Genomic DNA, 18526 nt, shown 5'->3' with positions numbered 1-18526 from the left:
TCCGTCTCCCGGCTCGCTCCCCCCCCCCCGACCCCGCTCGACAGCCGCGGTCGTCCCGCCGCGGACTGTGGGGGGTGGGGGAGGGGAGGGGGGAGGCGACGCCGAGCCGTCTCCCGCGCCCCCGCCATTAACTCACTTTAGCGCTTTTTAATCCGCCTGTCAAAAAACGAGGGCGAACGGAGTCGGCCGCTGTCAGGGGAGCTAAGTGCGCTCAGCCGGGCGAGGGCTGTGGACGCCGTGCGGATACTGAGCCAAATCAGCCCCTCCCAGGTGCACAAATCATTTCTTCAAGTGCCCTTTTTTTACGATGCCCTGGCGTTCCCTTCGGCCGGTCCTTTTCTCCGCCTTGTTTTGATATATCCCCCCCGGTTCATAACTCCATTCGTTCGATCCAGCGTTCAGATCGTAAAGTAGCTGCAGCTCGCCTCCTATGGTCCTGTTGGACGATGAGCTACCACGTAGCTCGTCGTCATCGCGTTTGGATCCGCGCGCCTACCGCACGTAACGTGTCCTAATTGCCTCCCGGCAGATGACGAACCCGGCCATCCAGAACGACTTCAGCTACTACAGGAGAACCCTGAACCGCATGCGCATCAACAACGTCCCGGTAAGCCTGCCGCCGCCTCCGCGCCGATTTCGCGATTACGGAAGGGGCCTCGGCTCCTGTGGTGTTCTGTCCTTCGGTGAAGAAGGGTGTTAATTGGCTGAAACACACGGTGCAGTCAGAGGACACCAGCTTGCTTTGCGCTGGAGAGATCTCCCTCCTCCTCTCGGCTGGCAGGGAATCAGAGAGGTAATTGAAGAACAAAGTACCTAACAACCGCGGCGCTCGGCTAACAGGTTGCCTGCGACAAGGGGAGCGCTTCCAAAGGAAGACGCGACAGGGTTTTTTTCTTTTATTTACCCTGCTGCCGTTGTTCTGGCTTTGTGATCGACGACAGGAAGAGACTTGAGCATTGCTTTTCTCTGTTCCTATCGTCCTGGGAAACGTAGTCCGTCGTCCCGGCGTTATGCCTTAACGCTGAGCGCTAAGCGCAGCACAAAGGGGGACGAGGAAAGCGAAGTTGGAGGCCAGGCGCGGCAGAGCCGGGCCGCGCGACAGGGCCGCGGCGGCAGGAAAGCGTGAACCCGTTCGGGGCACGTCTGTGTCGGCGCCCGCTCGTGTGCAGCGGGGTGGAGTCGTGTGGATCAACACCTGACCGAGGGTTATTAGTGTATCCTCCTCCCCTGAGGGGAATGGGAGGTCAGGCGTGCCCACAGAGTCCCCACACAGCACCCCCCCCTCCCCACCCCCCAGGCACTAGAGCATGGAGCTGGTATTCCCCCTGTAATTTGGCCCCTTGGTCTTCACAAATCTATGTTTGAAATAACAGTGTGGTCCCCAGTGTGTAGCTTCACTCATAATCTCGCTTCTACACTGACTCCGTTTGACTGTTTTGAAATTGAATGTTTTTTTTTCCTCTTCGGTTTCTCTGAAGCCATCAACTGAACGTTGTGTTGTGTTCGGTTGAATCATTTAAATTGTAAGATTTACAATTGAATGAGTGTTTAGTATGCTGTAAGCACTTCTGTAATTAATTCAACATACAGTGTACATTTGGAATGCTGATTCAGACATTCAAAAGCTGTGCTATATTGCGTGCAACAAATTACAGTACTGTGTGTTTAAATACGCCAGGTTACTGAACACATACACATTTAGCCATCTAGTGTATTTAAATGCTCATATATGTATGTGTATATATTTATATGTTTTACATTCTTGTTCAATTAGTAATCGTAGTAGCAGTTGCTCCATTGCAAAATCACTTATGCGTACTTTAATTCAGTTCTACGATATTCCACGTGAAAGACTCCTGGCAGGTTTTTCGCGTTAGTGTGCATGAGGAGTCTAAACAAATTCTAGCAGAAAAATATGTTTTCAGGATATTTTGCATAGCCGGTTGTTGTTATATTCACTGAATTAGATGAATTGATTTCTACTGCTACCTTTTTGTGTTCTGTCCTCCTGTTTGAGGCATAAGTGTGTCTTTCAAAATATCCTAGTCAGCCGCGGTGTTTTATTCCCTAAACTCAAGTATCCCATTAGTCAAATTGACTCAGAGAGTAGGCCATCCCTCTCCCGTCTCCGTAAAAGCTATCTCTACTCATCTAAAATTCTCAATGGTTCTTCAGTAATGGATGGCCATTACGCGATTACCTGTTCGGAGCAGCGCAAAGATTGGATTTATGTAAATGTCTGTGTGAAGTGTTATTCTTTTCCATCTGCTGAAGTGAAGAAGACTTGAAATGGAAAAAAAAATGGTCCTACTTAAAATTAAAATAAAATAAAATATACTGTAAATATTTAATTACGTTAATCCCTTTGTTTTTGTCTTCCTATTGTAAACTCTTCACTGCGTATTTTAGAACGAGCACGCTGTGGTGATAATTACTAATACATTTGCTTAATAATTGCAGTGATTGTATTCATTGTTGTATTCTTACTCGTTTTCTATTTATCTGATTTGAAATGAGCAAATTTCACTTTATTTATTTATCTATTGAGTTATTCATTCACAGTTTTTTGTTATAATGCTCCCATAACACAGTGGCATGCATACCGTTTCTATGTTATGCTGTTGCAGCAGTGTATTAACAGATATATTCACCACACTTGTCATCAAAGCGTTGCCATCAGTAACGTACTTTGATTCAAATTACTCATTTTTATTTCCAGGCAGAGGGAGAAAATGAAGTAAACAACGAGCTGGCCAACCGGATGTCCCTGTTCTATGCTGAAGCCACACCCATGTTGAAGACATTAAGTGATGCCACAACCAAGTTTGTGTCTGAAGTAAGTACTGTATGCATTCATGAGGTCAAAATTGTTATTACGACTGGTTGGGTAATACCTCCGTAACAGATTTATAATAACGAGTGGGTTCCACTTGGGCAGCATTGACCAACAATGAATTGGTCAAATGATTCAAGAAGCTGTTTTCACATAGTATTTTATATGTACGTACATTTCTCAAAACCACTTTAAGGTCAAATTGGTATAAAGAAGTGCATTCTGTGGTTGGTTGTATGTTCAGTAAGTAAAAATTTCAGACCACATTACCTCTGGGTTTGTTTGGAGTCTTTTCCTTTGAAGATTCCCATTTTCACACTTGGCGTATTCATCTGGTTTTTCATCACGTAGATTCCGTTCTAATTACCCAAGACCTTCTCTTTAAAATGGTGGTTTTCTTGATATTGCACCAGGCAACCTGTTTTCTGAAACTGTGTCTCGTCACTTACCGGCGATTGCCTGCAATTTTACACTTTGAAACAGAACAAGAACTTGCCCATTGAGAACACGACAGACTGCTTAAGCACAATGGCCAGTGTGTGTAGAGTCATGCTGGAAACACCGTAAGTTGTCCATGCTCACTTGTAAGCATGTTGAAATCTTAATCTCTTCTCTCGCGTTTTTTTTTTTTACGAAGATTACATGACAGCAGTGTGTTGTGTAGATAAATGCTTTCTTGGAGTTGTGGACCACATAAAGAATTTTTATGTGTTTTTTTTACCTGCATATGTGTCTCCAGTGAGTTAATATATCATTATAAATCATTGGCATGTATAGTTGAGATGTGGTTGAACCTGGCTAACTATGCGTAACTATGCGTACAGCTTACTGTATACTTGTGAATGTGTGGTGGCCATATTGTTTTATCTCACTGTTGAAGTCCTTTTTGTTTATTTGTGGCTCTGGTCAGGGAGTATCGCAGCCGGTTTGCCAGTGAGGAGACCGTTTCCTTCTGTCTCAATGTGATGGTCGGAGTCATAATTCTCTATGATTATGTGCACCCAGTTGGAGCCTTCGCGAAGTCCTCTAAGATCGACGTGAGTCCTAGCGTGTTTCTCTTAGCCTTCCACAAGCTTCAGTAAAGTCTTTTTCTACTTTTTTGCATGTATTGTTCTACGTACTTGTTCTGATGAATACTGTGATTGTGTTGTCTTGATTAGATGAAAGGGTGCATCAAAGTTCTCAGAGACCAGCCTGCAAACAGCGTCGAAGGCCTCCTAAATGCTCTCAGGTAGGTGGTCTTACTTCTGGTCAGAAGATGAAACCCTTTCAAGCCTACAGGATTTTAGTTTTCCTTTTAGGTAGGTGATGTGTGTGACTTTTTTTCCCCCCATTTTTCTCAAATATACAAACCCAGGTGTTTTATCACTTGGGTTTAAAAGGGCAGTCTTTGTGTTCACTATATCAAGTCATAATCTTGAGATAAACCTGTTGCCTGGGGGCTCTTCCAGCTGGCCATGACTAAGCCATCCCTCACGACATGAACATCTCATTCAGAGGTCTGTGGTGACAGCTCCCCCTGGTCACATGGTCCCCTCCCCTTGGCAACTTCTCACCTTCTTGTCTCACACAAAGTAGACCTCAGGCTTGCTTTCCGACTGTTGATGGCTAAATGCCAATCAGACCCCCCCTCCCCTCGCATACACACACCACATGACTGTTCATACACCGAGGGCTATTTGCAAAAGGTTCCAAAAGGTTGAGGTCTGACATTGCAGCAAATGACGAGATCTCCAGTGAGACAGTTAACATGAAGCTGGCGCTAAATGTAATGTCTTCCGATACAGGTACACGACGAAACATTTGAATGACGACTCTACCTCCAAGAACATTAAGGCCATGCTGCAATAGTACCGATCGTTGGGACGACTGCCTGCTTCTCACAGAATTTGGGAGACAGTATTCTCAAATGACAGCGATGCACAGAATGTTTTTAAAAAAAAGAATTAGAAAAAAAATTTCAATCTACTGCTTTTTGCCCCTCTTTTATAAAGAAATGTTACTGCTATTATGTAAGTCTTTTCTGTGCCAAAATCATATACAAAAAAAAATTGCTAAAATTGTTCTCATGTTTTGGAAAGGCCATATGACACGTGGCAGCTAATAAAGCATACTGTTTTCCGGGGTTTTGTCTATGTGAGGGCACAGGGAGAAATTTGACTTGAAAATTTAAAAATATAAATATATAATATTATTTTTGTTTTAATTAATATTTAATATTGCTTCATCTGCATGACAGAATTGCCTCTTTCTTCTATTTAAGAACTAATACATTTCAGTTTTGGTTTGGTTCTGCTTGATCGTCATTAAAGTCAAGGAATAATGTTTAAATTATGTTTTGTTAAACGAAAGGTACAAAACAAAGTGGAGATGATTATGAAAAATAGTACTGTTTATGTTTGATATGATTTTTTTATACGTTTTTGTTTTGTTTTCTCGTATGAGTGTTGTGATATTCTTCATTTGAAAACTAACTTTCAAACTGTGATGCGTGTGAATCGGAATTAAATGGCAGAGACGCATGTACGTGGACAACAGATGGCGGTTGTAAAAAAATAAAATAATAGCTTTTGTTTTTCTAAGTGTATGGTCTGCAGTCTATGTTCATGAGTGATGTTTTGATGAATACACAAAGTTAATATAATTTTTTATAGTTGTGTTTTGGGGTTGATTGTTTTTTGATTGGAATGCACTTGGCGGTGATCTAGTGCCATGTGCTCCTGAATCTTTTTAAACAAGGAATTGGAATTTCAGCTGTGAAATTAGCATAAATTACATAATTCTGTATAAAGTCAATAATATATTCCCAGTTGCTGGGCCTCATTCTCTAAACGTGTAAGATCACATTTGATCGTAAACTGTGTGTAATAACGTTTCCAAGAACATTTTGGCATTTGTCTTTTTTTTTCTCCTCTGTATTTGTAATGGCTGTTTTCTTATGCTAATCACATGAACAGAATTGCACATAAAATTTACAGTCAGCATTCATCATCTCATACATCTAAGATATGCACAAAAAAGATCTGAATCCCATATTGGTTTTTCTCAGGAACATTTTTAAGAACAAAAGTAAGAATAATTTAATAATTTAAAAGTTTGGTGAATGAGGCCCACTGACTCTGGCTTACACTTTTTTACTGGACCAGTCTTGAGTGCCAGTTTCAGTGTGTTTTTGAATGCACTCAATTCATGCATATAAGCCCAGGAAGGCAATTAAAGTCAATAAAGTACTACCATCATTTGGATATTGATGCACCTATACTTGTGATAATCTTCTCCTGGCCCTAACTAACCAGATGTATGGGTCCAGAACATCACTAGATAGATGTAGTTAGGTGAGCCACAGTAAGACTCTTGATTTTGGTTCTCTTGACTGCATTATTCAGGCCAGTCCATGATACTTCTGTCATGTTCACCTCAGCTGAAACCCATTCATAGATTGCAGGAGTTGTTGTAGGGAGAGCATTTAGTCCACACTTTCTCACACAGTGGTAGAATGCCAGAAGGGGTCACCCTTTCTCTGCTATTGTCAAACGTTTCTGCCTCTCCTTTTTTAAAATGTTCGGCATGTGGTGGAAGCCTTTTTTTGCCTAATTTGAAAAGGTTCATTGTTAGCACACATTCACTGGGTTGTGGAAATGCACTATAGAACCAGAATTGGGAAAATGAGGGGTGCGCAAATGTCAAAATGCATTGAAGCTTAAATTTTGTGACATAGGTCATTGTCCTAACATGGACATGGATTAACATCTGAAATATGAGAATATTTGTCAGTACAATGTAAAAACTGAGAGCATGATGCATGTTTATCATATTCAGTCCCCAAAGATAAACTCAAACCCAAGGATGTGTGAGTCATTGTTGTGAGCAAGATCTTAACATTCCTGTTCAGTGAATATTCAAAAACAGATGGTAATGACAACTAAGATTTGGTCAGCGTGTGGAAGGCAAACATTTCCCTAAGAATGCAAGAAGTCCTCAGTATGTTTCTCTCATTTGTCGTTCTCCTTCTGAAGCCCATAAGAAAGCCTTAGCACATGAAGCGTTAGGACATTTTATATAAGATATTCTCCAGTTCCCCTTTTCTGAAAATTAACATACATACAAACTGCCTGATCTGCAGTTTGATTGCTTCTTTTTTTATGGAGCCCGCTTCCTTGTTTTTGTGGCAGCTAACGGGATGTAAGAACTACTCAGCCGGCATTTATGTCCAGCTTCACGTTTAATGTTCCCAGATTTGATTCATTGCTCCTTCCCCTTTTGCGTTTTCCTTTTCTTTCCCACATCCCACCATGATTTCATTTTTTTTTTTTTTTTTAAACATCCGGTAAATTATGAACACCCCTCCCTTTCTCTCTTTTCTTCCTTGTCCCCAGTACCCCCCCCCCCCCCCCCGTCCATCCCCCACCTCCCTCGTTCCCGTCTCTCCCTTCCCTCTGGTAATCTGAATGCTGAGTAACTGGAACAGCTGGAAGGAAGCCGGCTGACATTCCTGCAGTCTGGTGTAGCCCCAAACCCCGCTTCCACTCGGCCAGATGGAGCACCGTGGGCCTCCCTTAACCCTGATTGGCCCTTGACCGTCGGCTGCTTTATCCCGTACGCCGCAAACGCAGGGGGCGAGAAGAAGAGGGGCCGCGGCTCCCGTTCCGTTTGGAGCCGGAAAGAACGGCTTGGCGGCCGACGCGAGCGACGCATTCCGCGTTCCTGCGTCTTTTTCAAAGGCGGAGGCCGTGCCCCGCGGGCGTGTCGGCGCTGTCGAAACAGCAAATTCGGCCGTCGTGTCGCGGCACTCTTCCTGCCCCCCCCCCCCGTGATCTGCTCCCTGCTGACGGCGAATTCCCTTCCCCATCAGAAGGCTGCAATTCAAATGCCGCGATGCGACCCCCCTCATCTGTAGCTTCAGCTTGAAGGTACTCCTCAACTGTGGCGCTCTCTGCTGATCGGCGTGGACCCGCTAACCTCTGTCTGCGAGACCGCTGATTATTCCCAGCGCTTCGCGCAGTCGGAAGACCCGACTTTTCCTAATGGCCTTTTCGGCTGCTCAGACAGACGTTCCCGTAACGCTGGCGCGGTGCCAAGTCGCCCCGGTCTATCCCATTATTACTGCGCTTCCAGGGAACTCGCGTCCTGTCGAGGGCCGCCTGCCAAAGACAACTCGATGCGCGGACCCCCAATTTGGAGCGCTGTCTCGCGATATGGCCGCTTTAAGCCATGATTGCACGCCATATGGTCTGCAGATGACCACATGGCGTCCGGCTCAGCTTCCTCTGCACGTAAACAAATACGCAAAGTCACAGAGGACGCATGCTGCCTCGGGACCCCCCCTCCCCAGCCCCCCACGCCTCCTCGGGACTTTGCACAGTCCAGACCAGACGTGACCGAGGGAGCCGTGATGTTGCACTGCCGGGTTCATCGGCCTACCCCCAGACAGGGAGGTTTAATGACAGATGTTTAATTATGCTGATCACTGTTGATCTTCCTCCTCCTCATACTAATCATACATACCAGAGACATCTAGAGTCATTATTGTATTGTCAGCTGTGCTGTCTGCTGTGTATCACCCCTTGTTATTCTTCGATTTTCCCGCATGCTTGAGTTAATTGATGGGAAAAGCTGAGATTTTAAAGCTTCTAAATGGCTTGTGAAATACTTCACTTTCAGTAATTTACTGTTATTTAGCAGTTGAAAGTATTGTCCCAAAGAAACAAGTGCACGATGCACAGACTCGATTGACGACTCGTCAGCCTCCCTATTGAACATTAAACTAAGTTGTACAAAAACAAAACTATCCTAATGAGCCCTACGGTCTATTAGACATGCAGCATCAAATAACCAGCCTCAGAAAGCAAAAACCCTGCAAACATTTTGTAATCAGGTGAAGTTCCATGTCTTCCACTTTATGCCTATTGATTGTATGTAGTCTAGATGTGCCATTCCAACACTGCTTACTCATTAGCATGTACTGTATAGTAATATTACAGGTAGCAAGCACTGGGGAAAATGAGAAACAAGTATATGGGAAGCCAATGCTACCTCACAGGTGATGCTTATCCGATATGTGAACACAAGACCTGAACATACATCATATATAAAAGAGGATCATATGTAATATACTTTCTTATGGACGTATGGTGTTGTATACATCCTGTAGAACTTCTTATGCTGGTTATGCCGTGGCACGTACAGTCCAAGCTGGTCACATCTGGTGGCCTGAGACCCTGTTAATTGACTTTACATGTTTTTCCATTAATTTTTCACTGCATATTGTGTCACATTGGCATGTTCCCCCAGCCCTACACCCCCTTTATTTCACGCTATTGGAGAAGAGCCAAGACACACCAAATCTGTGCTCCACGTCACCTTCTGTCCATCCTGCGTCTGTTGATGAGTTATCCATTGGCCATTCTCTGGAGGGTGAAAGTTGAAATGAAAACACTCTCATGCTATTTCTCACGTTGTTGCGTCAGTACAGGAAGTATCCCCTGTCACGGCTCTCCACTGTAATTGCAGCAGGGCAACGGAGGCGTGAGCGTCTCAGCGGGGGCCCTCGGGAGAGCTGGAGGACCCCTGTGGCCCCCCCCTGTGGCCTCGGGCCTTGAGATGAGCAGGCTTGGGGGCCATCGGACTGCTGCTTCCAAGCCATTAGCAGTAGGATTGCAATGATGATGTCAAACGGGAAGTGAGGTGCTCTCTGAGACCCCGGATGCCACAAATTGTTCTGAGACCCCGCATGGCACGCTTTCACAGGGATGTTTCTGAAGGCTGTTCAAACATTGCTTCCGGTTCCAGCGTGTACTCAGCAAGTGACCGGAACATTCCTTCTCCCTTTCCATTTCTTATGACTCATGGAAAAATCACACTGGGTAGGCGTAGAGATGGGAGCGGAGGAGTGCCCTGTACAATTTCCCAATCCAGATTTTTCTGGGTTTAAACTGCACAATTAATAAATTCACCCTCTTTTAGAATATTTATTTGGCTCCTAGTAATGGGTATTGGGCCTTTAGATGATCTGAATGTTGCCCTTGGTCTTTGCAGTGGTGAGAAAAATGAATGTGAACTTGGCAAAAGTCAACTTTCCCACTGTGGGCTGGGGTTGTCAGACAGGAAATTGTGGAGCGCAGCCTACTCATTACACTACAAATATGGGTCTTTCGGATGCGCTGGGAAGGATAGCTCATTCGGAGAGAAGAACAGCAGATGTGTTTTCTTGGCTGCAAGCTTGCATGTTCGTGCCTGACTGCTGTGACACAGTTAAGCCTGAGGAAGAAGGTAACGAGAGCACCGGTGCGAATCGGTGCGATGGGGAGAAAGGTAGAAAGTACGACGTGGAACTGGGTGGGTACCTCTACACTGCAGTAAATCTGCCCGAGACTGAAGGTCATGGGAGGGAGGGAAAGAGGGAGGGAGGGAGGAAGGGAGAGTTTTTTTTTTCTGGGTAGGTTCTGCAGTGCCTCAGCATCAGGGTGGGGGTCAGAGACAGAGAGGGATGGAGAGAGCGCTTTACCAGTACTGCACTCCTGCAGTATTTAGGCGCTCCTCTGGGATTAGCAGGGAGAAGAAGGGGGAGGCGGTGCGTGTGGTCCTGAGCTGGGTTGTGCAGGTTTTTTTCAGCAGTACACTGAGGGTCAGACGGAAAGAGAGACAGCCAGAGAGGGAGGAGTTGAGATGAGACTGATGTATGCAGTCCTCAGGGGATCGTGCTCTTTTTCAGCACTACTCTGAGAGACAGACAGTGAAAGAGATGCGGAGAGAAGAGCGGTGTGCGCAGTCCTGGGCGGGTCCTGCAGTACCCACGGAATGTTGCTTCTCTCAGGGGGGGTCAGAGAGAGGGAAGCAGGCTGGTGTGCAGTAGTTGGGTGGGTCTTCCAGTTCTGCAGTCCTGCAGTGCAGCAGTACTGGGCTGTGGGACTAGTCAGCTGTCTCCAATACTCTGAGCATGCTGTGTCATGCTAATAAAGCCAATGAGAGAGAGAGGGAGGGAGAAGGAGAGGGTGAGTGAGAGAGAGAGAGAGAGATGTGGTTGGGTGGGTCCCCTGCACCTCTGCAGTCTCCGTGCTGGGCTGGGGACCGGAGTGAGAGACGGGTGGGGGGGGGGAGGTGCGGTTGGGTGGGTCTGCATCAGTTCGGCGGCAGACCGCGCGCCCCGCGGGCTCCAGGTCGTCCCCGCGCCGCCGCAGCGCCTCAGCACTGCGCCAGGGAGGGGGGCTGACCACACGCCCTTTGGCCTTCGCCGCTCCGCCTCTCTGAGAGGCTAATCGCCGCTGCGGCAACTCCCCCGTGTGCCATCCCTCAGCCGCCGGTTCTCATAACGAGGAGAGGCTTTCCCCCAGCGCGTTTCAGGAGCGCACGTGCCTGCTCAGGATTTTCTGTGGGGAGGCGCGAGCACCACTGCTGGAAATAGGAGGGTTTAGGGTTTCATTGTTTTGTGAGGAGCAGATCATTATCCATGTGCTCTCAAGCGTATATGGAAGGCATTTTAGCCACACGTGAATTAGATTTGAATTTAGTTTTCAGACTTTTCTATCCTCAGTGAGCAGAAGAGGCAGGTAGAAGAGACTAAAACACATCACAAGTAGATTAAGGCTCTGCCAACAAATTACGGATGTCATTGATAAATCTATCAACGATAAATCTGATTCCGTCTGAAGGAATGAGCCTCCTCCTGAAGCAATCCTTTCAGCATTACAGGCACTCACATGTCCCATCATATGGGTGGGTTACTAACAGCTCCTACCTCCTACATGACTTCCACCAAACAAAAATCAGAGATCGGTGGATTTTTCTAATTCAGTCTTCATGTTACTAACCCCCAACAGAACTAAGCAAACCATTTTTTGGGATTTCCATAATTCATTCACTGCCGACCAGGATTAACTACAGTTCTTTTATAGCTTTTTATTCAGTCATGTGTTAATTTACTCCAGAGTGCAGCTACTTTCATATTTTGAAGCTGTGAAAATTCTCTCAAATTAGAAAGTTGGCCTGCAGCACCCTTTGGTCCAAGTGGTGTCAGTCGCTTCCGCGAATCCACCCTCCCCTTGGGGTGGGCTTGGAAAAATAAGTTTCCCTGAATTTCCACAAAACCATCTTGGATTCCCAGGAACTCCAACATGGGTGAACACACCAACAAGCACAAGTTGCCCCCTTCCCCCCCCCCCCCCAACTCCCCCAGGGCATACATCATCCTGCTAGATCCGGGGGAGCCCTGGCAATGCTAAATTATCCTTGTTTTTGGTCACACTCCACAGTCCTGAACATCTCTTTCATATGGTGCCATTAATCACTCGGACCAAGGGGCTTTGAGAACTGGGCTTGCCCTGTCACAACTGCCCCTGTCTCGGAGGCTCACACGGAGAAAGTGTAATACTGTACGCCGGCCGGACCTTGAGGTCAGGGGGATGACACTCCTGAGGAAGATGAAAGGGATTCTTGTGCGACTCTTGGAAAACTTCACACATACTGTCCTCTGCATGACTTCCTTAAAAGGCAGCTCGGGTGGTTATATTAAAAAATGAAACCGAGGGAATGCACTTAGATGATCCAAGCATTTATTAACACGCCTTTTGAGAACCCCCAGCGCCGGCTTTGTGTGTTAAACACTTTCCTTGTAGTGCTTTTTTTTTATTTCTTTCAGAATTTAAAAAGAACATTAAAGCTTCAGTTAGCAGGCAGCAGATTTATTAACATTTTTTCACTCTTCAGCTTGACCAGTTCAGACAAAAAAACAGTACTTTTTATTTTAAAAAAGACAAATGATTATTTTATTTTTAAGAAGACAAATTATTCATAGTATTGCCAGGAGTTTTCCCTGCTGTAATGAAATAATATTTTATGAGCACTGATAGGAAAGTTTATGCAGGAAAGAGACTGAAGGAGATACTTATTTTATTCTGAAATGTGCTGCACCTTGTGGATTATAGGTAGGCTATAGCTAACAGGAACAATTTACATTACATTCATTTTTTCATTTTTTTTTTCATTTTAATGAAAAAAAAAATTAATTTTAATTTAATGTATGTATACGGTACCGCCCCAATGACAAGCATTTGTATATTTTTAGACACTTTTTCATACCTTTTTTCTGAGTGTACAAGCAAATGTTTTGCATGCCCAGATATTTGAACCCTTAGAATAGAATTTTTTTTAAAGAATCAGTAGCATGGCATTAGGTGCGTACAGTCCGAAGGACGTAAGAACATGATGTTGAGGTTCAATCCCCTACTATGACCTTCTCACCTGTGATCTCTTCTCTATCTGATACAATCTCAGCTTTCTCCATGTCTGAATGAAGCAAAAATTGTGAAAGGAGGAAGAACTGTCTCTGCTCTTTTAAAAAAAATAATGAGTTATGAGCTAGCTGGTGAACATCCGCTGCAGAATGTGAGGTCTCTCCGGAGAACACGAGAAGCAATAAGAGTATGATTAGTTCCCTCAGCTGGGGACCATTGGTCTTCATCTTGATGGGCTAATCATATCTCTTGTCGCGCGCCGTGACCATGGTTTTAAACTCCTACCCCTGTCGCAGTGGTGCCGGGGATTCAGATAATATGACCGATGCCTATCAGTTGATTGAGGTCGCAACGGGAGTTCAGAGGGGGAGAATGTAGACACGGCCACAGTTCAAAACTCACAGCAGACCTGCCCCCATTACACAGGGCTGCAATCGGCACTGAATGCTTGAATGAAAGTGCTAACTATTTCGCTACATATTTTTGTATGTAAAGAATCAAAATCTTGAGTTAAATCTTCTGGTGTTAAATCTTCAGACAGTAAATGAGCAACTGTTCTTATTAACAAATACATTGATAAGACTGGCAAAAAGAAAATTATGAAGTTATGACAAAAAGCTAATTACATGACATGTAAAGGGAGTTTATTTTTTCTTTATGTACTAGGCACCACATGGCATGCACCACCAATTTGTGGCCAGTATGGCCTGTGTGCATAAATAAAGCAAGTCATCTAATCTTAGAATGCAAAATACATTTTCACAAATGAGATAGCACTAAAAAAACGAATCGATCAAAGTTCGGTTTGATTAATCAGTGCAGTCCTAGTAATAAGATTCCCAATTTCTCTGCGAGAGATTAGGGGATTAGATAATGCACTTGCAGTGAGCCCTGTGCGACTGAGAAGATCAGCCTGCTCTCCACATCCCTGATTAAATTGAGATTACCCCTAAAAATACCTTGCTGTGTGGGACTGTTCCCACTGTCCTGGGCACTTGCAGTCTGGCCCAAGTCCCATTTTCCACACCTGCCGGTTTAGTGGTTTTTTATTTGTGAGTGAAAATCCCATAAGGATCGCCCACTGAATTTTTCGTTTCTGTAGATTTCACAGTTGCTTTTCTACTGTAGTTTATGTGGTGTATTTCATGGAGCACAACCATTAATGCAGCTCACTATTAAGAAATCATGATTTTTATTGTGAAGAAGTAAACTAGAAGACTAGTGGATTCACTGTCCAGACTGAAAGTTGGCTTTGTTTTTTTTTTGTTTTTTGTTTAAAATCTCTAACTATCATTTGGCAATAAATGACAGACAATATTATACTTACAATTGCATAAAATTGAATCATAAGAAGATATAAATAAAGCATAGACAAGAATAGCTCATGTGCATTCTTTAACCAAGCTGATCCTTCCAACCCTCTGAATCAACTAACATACTATTTTTTTAATTTTTTTATTAGGGTTTTATTGTGTGTGTGAAATAGTAGTAGTAATGGTAGTAGTAGTAGTGATAGTGGGTTGTTCTTGAACCAGGAGAGAATCAATTCTCTCTCTGTCCCCCTGATGAAAAAATCAACTTCTCATTAAGTTAAGAGGGGAGGCATTTTCATCTTAATTCCTTCTTATACGTAATACTTAATTGGGAAACATACAATTCTGTGGAATGGGTAAAAAGGCCATTTCAGCAAATGCAGTACTGTATGAGTACGATGAATTAAAATAAATGAGAGAATAGAAAATTCTGTCTGTTTCCACAATTCAGAAATGGAAACAACTCAGTAATATAGCAATCACTAGAATGATAATAACAGTGTGGTGCATTTGACAAATTCATAATAACCATTCATTAACGTAATTAGAGATAATCTATGGAATAGACTTTAATTCAAGTGTTGCACTGGTCTCTTTTCTGTCAGCCGTTCAAGAAGACTCATTGGCATTGGACATTGATTTAGTAATCCAAAGACATGTTTTGAGGGAGTGTGCCAGTTTTTCCCCCGCTCAGCAATGTTCATGTGAAACTGCTGAACTGTGAAGTAGAAGAAGGACATAGCTGCTCTGGAATGCAGATTTATTTAATTTAGTTGTACTTTCATTACAATAAACTTAAAATGTGTTTACCCTTAATATTTTTAGCAAGACTTTTGCTAAACTTTTCCAACCATTTTCTAAACAGTTGGTTAGGCATGTTATGAAGCGAATAAGTGAATTGATCATTGAGACTGTAAATCAAATGAACGTTGGAATATTTTCAGTAAAAATTTTAAATATTGAAATATGTCCACTAATAGTTGTGTTTGTAGAATACGTTTTTGGTATGTTAAATTGCTGGAAGAAATATTAGCTTCATATTTTTGTCTCGAATCTTTTGATATGCAGTTAGAAGAATCACAATACAGAAGCCAGTCCTAGATATGAATCAGTGATGGCTCAAAATTGAGGCAGAAGTGTTTAAAATGATCCTTATTCACGATCTATTTTTGTTTGAGTAAGCCGTTCAGAAACCTTCATGCCATTTTCTTGGTCAAAATTCAAGCAATCAGCCAATTGGAGCTATACAAGAATTGTATCTTGTAGCATTCTTTTTACTGTGTGGAATGAGTGCAGCAGTTGTCCATATCCACAGATTATCTGACCATGTGGATTTGTGTCCTGTGCCGTTGCACAACCGTGCATATGGAAAATCAGCCAGCACAAACTGCAGTATGGATTCTCATAAAAATGCACCAATGCTTAATAAAAAAGAGTTTCTATATATTTGAAAAATGTTGGAAAATACCACCACAGTTATGACTTTTGAAAAATTTCTGACTATAGCTATTATATGAAATTTTTGGGGGATATCTGTTGTTGGAAAAAAAATAGCTGAACATTTAAGGGGAAAGTGGAAACTGCATTAAATGTTCAAGGCAGCACATTTCTGTTACATTTAGTAATATTTAGTTACAGTACTACTGCCAGCCCATACACGACACCCACCACTTTGCACTGTCACACTCTTGCATATAATTGACATTTTTTGGTTAGACATTCAATCAATCATTTTAGTGCCTTTCATCAAACAAAGGAATCCTTTTCAGCTACATATTGAATATATTTTTTTGACAATCCTTACTCATTGAATTGTTCTCATAAGAATGATAGCACCACAATGATTGCTTTGTGCTGGTAGCTTTGAAGTTTATTGGTGGCTTCAACATAACCAAGATAACAAGCAAACTGGCTAGTTTTCTGTCTTCTCAAAGGAATAAGATTTGCTTTCACTACATGCAATATATAGTGTATTTGTGTGTGAGAGACAGTAAGGTCTTCCATGATTCTGGAGTTCTCGAGGTGTCAGTTAAAATTAGTTCTATAAGCACAGAAAAGCAGTTGATAATCCCCCAATTTTCCCTTTGTTCTGATAATCTACGACAAGAGTACAAGCTATTTCAGCTTGCTTTACATTATGTTCTCAGACCAAATGCAGAAAAATAATGGGTAGGAATATAACTTTTTTTACCTTCCATAAACAGTGAACTTTTTCATATTTAAGATTGCATGTTAATCATGTCACTACATGTACCAAAACTGCAACTCATGTGACTCTTTTTTTAATTCCGTTAATGTTGTACTTTTTGATAAAAAAAAACTGTACTAGTTGACTGTTTTAAACCACAGCCCCCTTACACACCCCATTTATCTCACAAGTGAAGTGTGTTCACTTTTCTGAGAATGACTACTCCAATCCTCCGAGATCACCACCAAAGACCACTTCCTCTTTTTCGTTTAATGATTCAAGGAGCCATTCGGCCAAAAGTTAAACAACATTGGGCAAATATCACAGGCCTGCTAAAAATGTTATGTTTAGAAAACATTGAAATTATAGTGTAATAGGTTTACTAATGAATTTGTTAATACCTTCAGCCAGACATAATGTTAATGTAATATTTAGATGATTAAATGTTAACAAGTAGCAGGGAGGAAAACACAGTGAAGTGTAATTCCTGTAATGGTCAGTGTTGATCTTTCTGAATAACTTTTAACTCATGGAACACATGGAAATTATAATGCTGTACACTTAGATTTGGATTGTGTCACCCAAAATCAACATTTTAAGTTACAGCAATGCTTGCTTGCCCTTTCACAATGGAACATGAAACAAATGCAAAGGTGGTCTCAACAATCTTATTGCTTAGTGCACTGGTTGAGTCTAGAACTTTACTAAGATCTAAGGTTTTAAAAAAACATATGTCTGTATATCACAAAAGAAACCAGAAGAGGAAGGACAGCATTCGATATTAGTTGACTTGACAAGGTCCCCTTATCCTTAAAATAACCTCCCATCATCAGTTCACACGAACCACTTCTCAAACATACAGTAAATGACAATTGAACATGTTGTTCTTTGCCTCTGTGATTTAGACAAAATGTGAACCCGGTTTCTGCGTCTATATCATCCAAACACCTCAAACGTAAAAAGATAATTCCAAACGTCCATTCCACCACTAGATGTTAATTTCCAAAAACAGTTGGCGTGGAAAGTTTCTTTTGTTCAAAACATTTTAATCTAATCACCTCACGGCAAGAGAAGCCTAGCACCTCCTAGCTCTAGGAATGAATATGTGGGCTGCTGATTTTCTTCAATCTAGCTGACCCAGACACTTCCTGTCAACTTTGCTGCTTGAATCTTGATGGTGGCAGTCAGTGGTCCACCCCAGAGTGCTGCAAATGTATTAGTGGGTGGCACCAACCGTCTGTTTGGAGTTGGGAAAGAAACCATCCTTTCCCATTGGCTTATCTGACAGCCACTTTCCAGGGAGAGCCACACAATGTGGGTTGCTGTTGTGGGACAGATAATTCTAGAGGCCACAGAGTGCATTTGGTCTTATTTATGTGGATTGCTCACACATTTATTACCATATGCTGTTATTTCAGCTACAACATGAATGTTCCTGAATCTATATAACTGAAGGAATTTGCTCAGAACGTGGCTTGTGCGGTCACTACCAACCATGTCAGAAACGTATTTCCTCTCATAAGCTGGAAATGAGGTTGACTTTAATCAGTGGGTGTTGAGTTGAAAACTCACTCATGCATTATTAGAATATATGTGTATGTTTACGTTGGTCAGTTCTCCAATGTAAAACTGATTTTGAACCTCGATATCTCGGTCGTTTCAAAACCCCTTCAATGCCATTTCATAGGTGGACTACAATTGCCATGGGCTCACCAAACACTGATTTTCGTATAGCTACATTACACCATTACAATGTTGTTGATACCCTCTAAAAATGAGCACAAAGAATTGACATATTTTTGCATGAACATAATTTAATTTAAATCCAATGGATCCCGACACAGCACCACTCATTCTGTCAGCCATTTTGAGACGTGTGTGATTCTTATACTTTCATGGCTGTAAACTTCATTAAATTGGAATGTTAACTTTGGAAGTCTGTGCCACATGGTATTGCATGGGG

General features: G+C 42.8%; 1 protein-coding gene across 2 annotated transcripts in view; it reads left to right on the top strand.

Moving 5' to 3' along the window:
* The window catches only part of fam49bb (family with sequence similarity 49 member Bb), a 63928-nt gene extending 58513 nt beyond the window's left edge, over positions 1 to 5415 (top strand). For both annotated transcript variants that reach the window (XM_035414429.1, XM_035414428.1), the window contains exons 8-13: positions 530 to 607; positions 2720 to 2836; positions 3317 to 3396; positions 3744 to 3870; positions 3994 to 4064; positions 4621 to 5415. In XM_035414429.1, coding sequence (XP_035270320.1) covers positions 530 to 607; positions 2720 to 2836; positions 3317 to 3396; positions 3744 to 3870; positions 3994 to 4064; positions 4621 to 4684 — 537 coding nt within the window. In that variant the 3' untranslated portion in view covers positions 4685 to 5415. The remainder of the gene's footprint in view (positions 1 to 529; positions 608 to 2719; positions 2837 to 3316; positions 3397 to 3743; positions 3871 to 3993; positions 4065 to 4620) is intronic.
* The last annotated feature ends 13111 nt before the right edge of the window (positions 5416 to 18526 follow it).

Source organism: Anguilla anguilla, chromosome 4 (assembly GCF_013347855.1).
Source record: "Anguilla anguilla isolate fAngAng1 chromosome 4, fAngAng1.pri, whole genome shotgun sequence".
NCBI lineage: Eukaryota > Metazoa > Chordata > Actinopteri > Anguilliformes > Anguillidae > Anguilla > Anguilla anguilla.
Note: the sequence above shows the minus strand (reverse complement) of the source record. Positions and strands in the feature narration are given on the sequence as shown.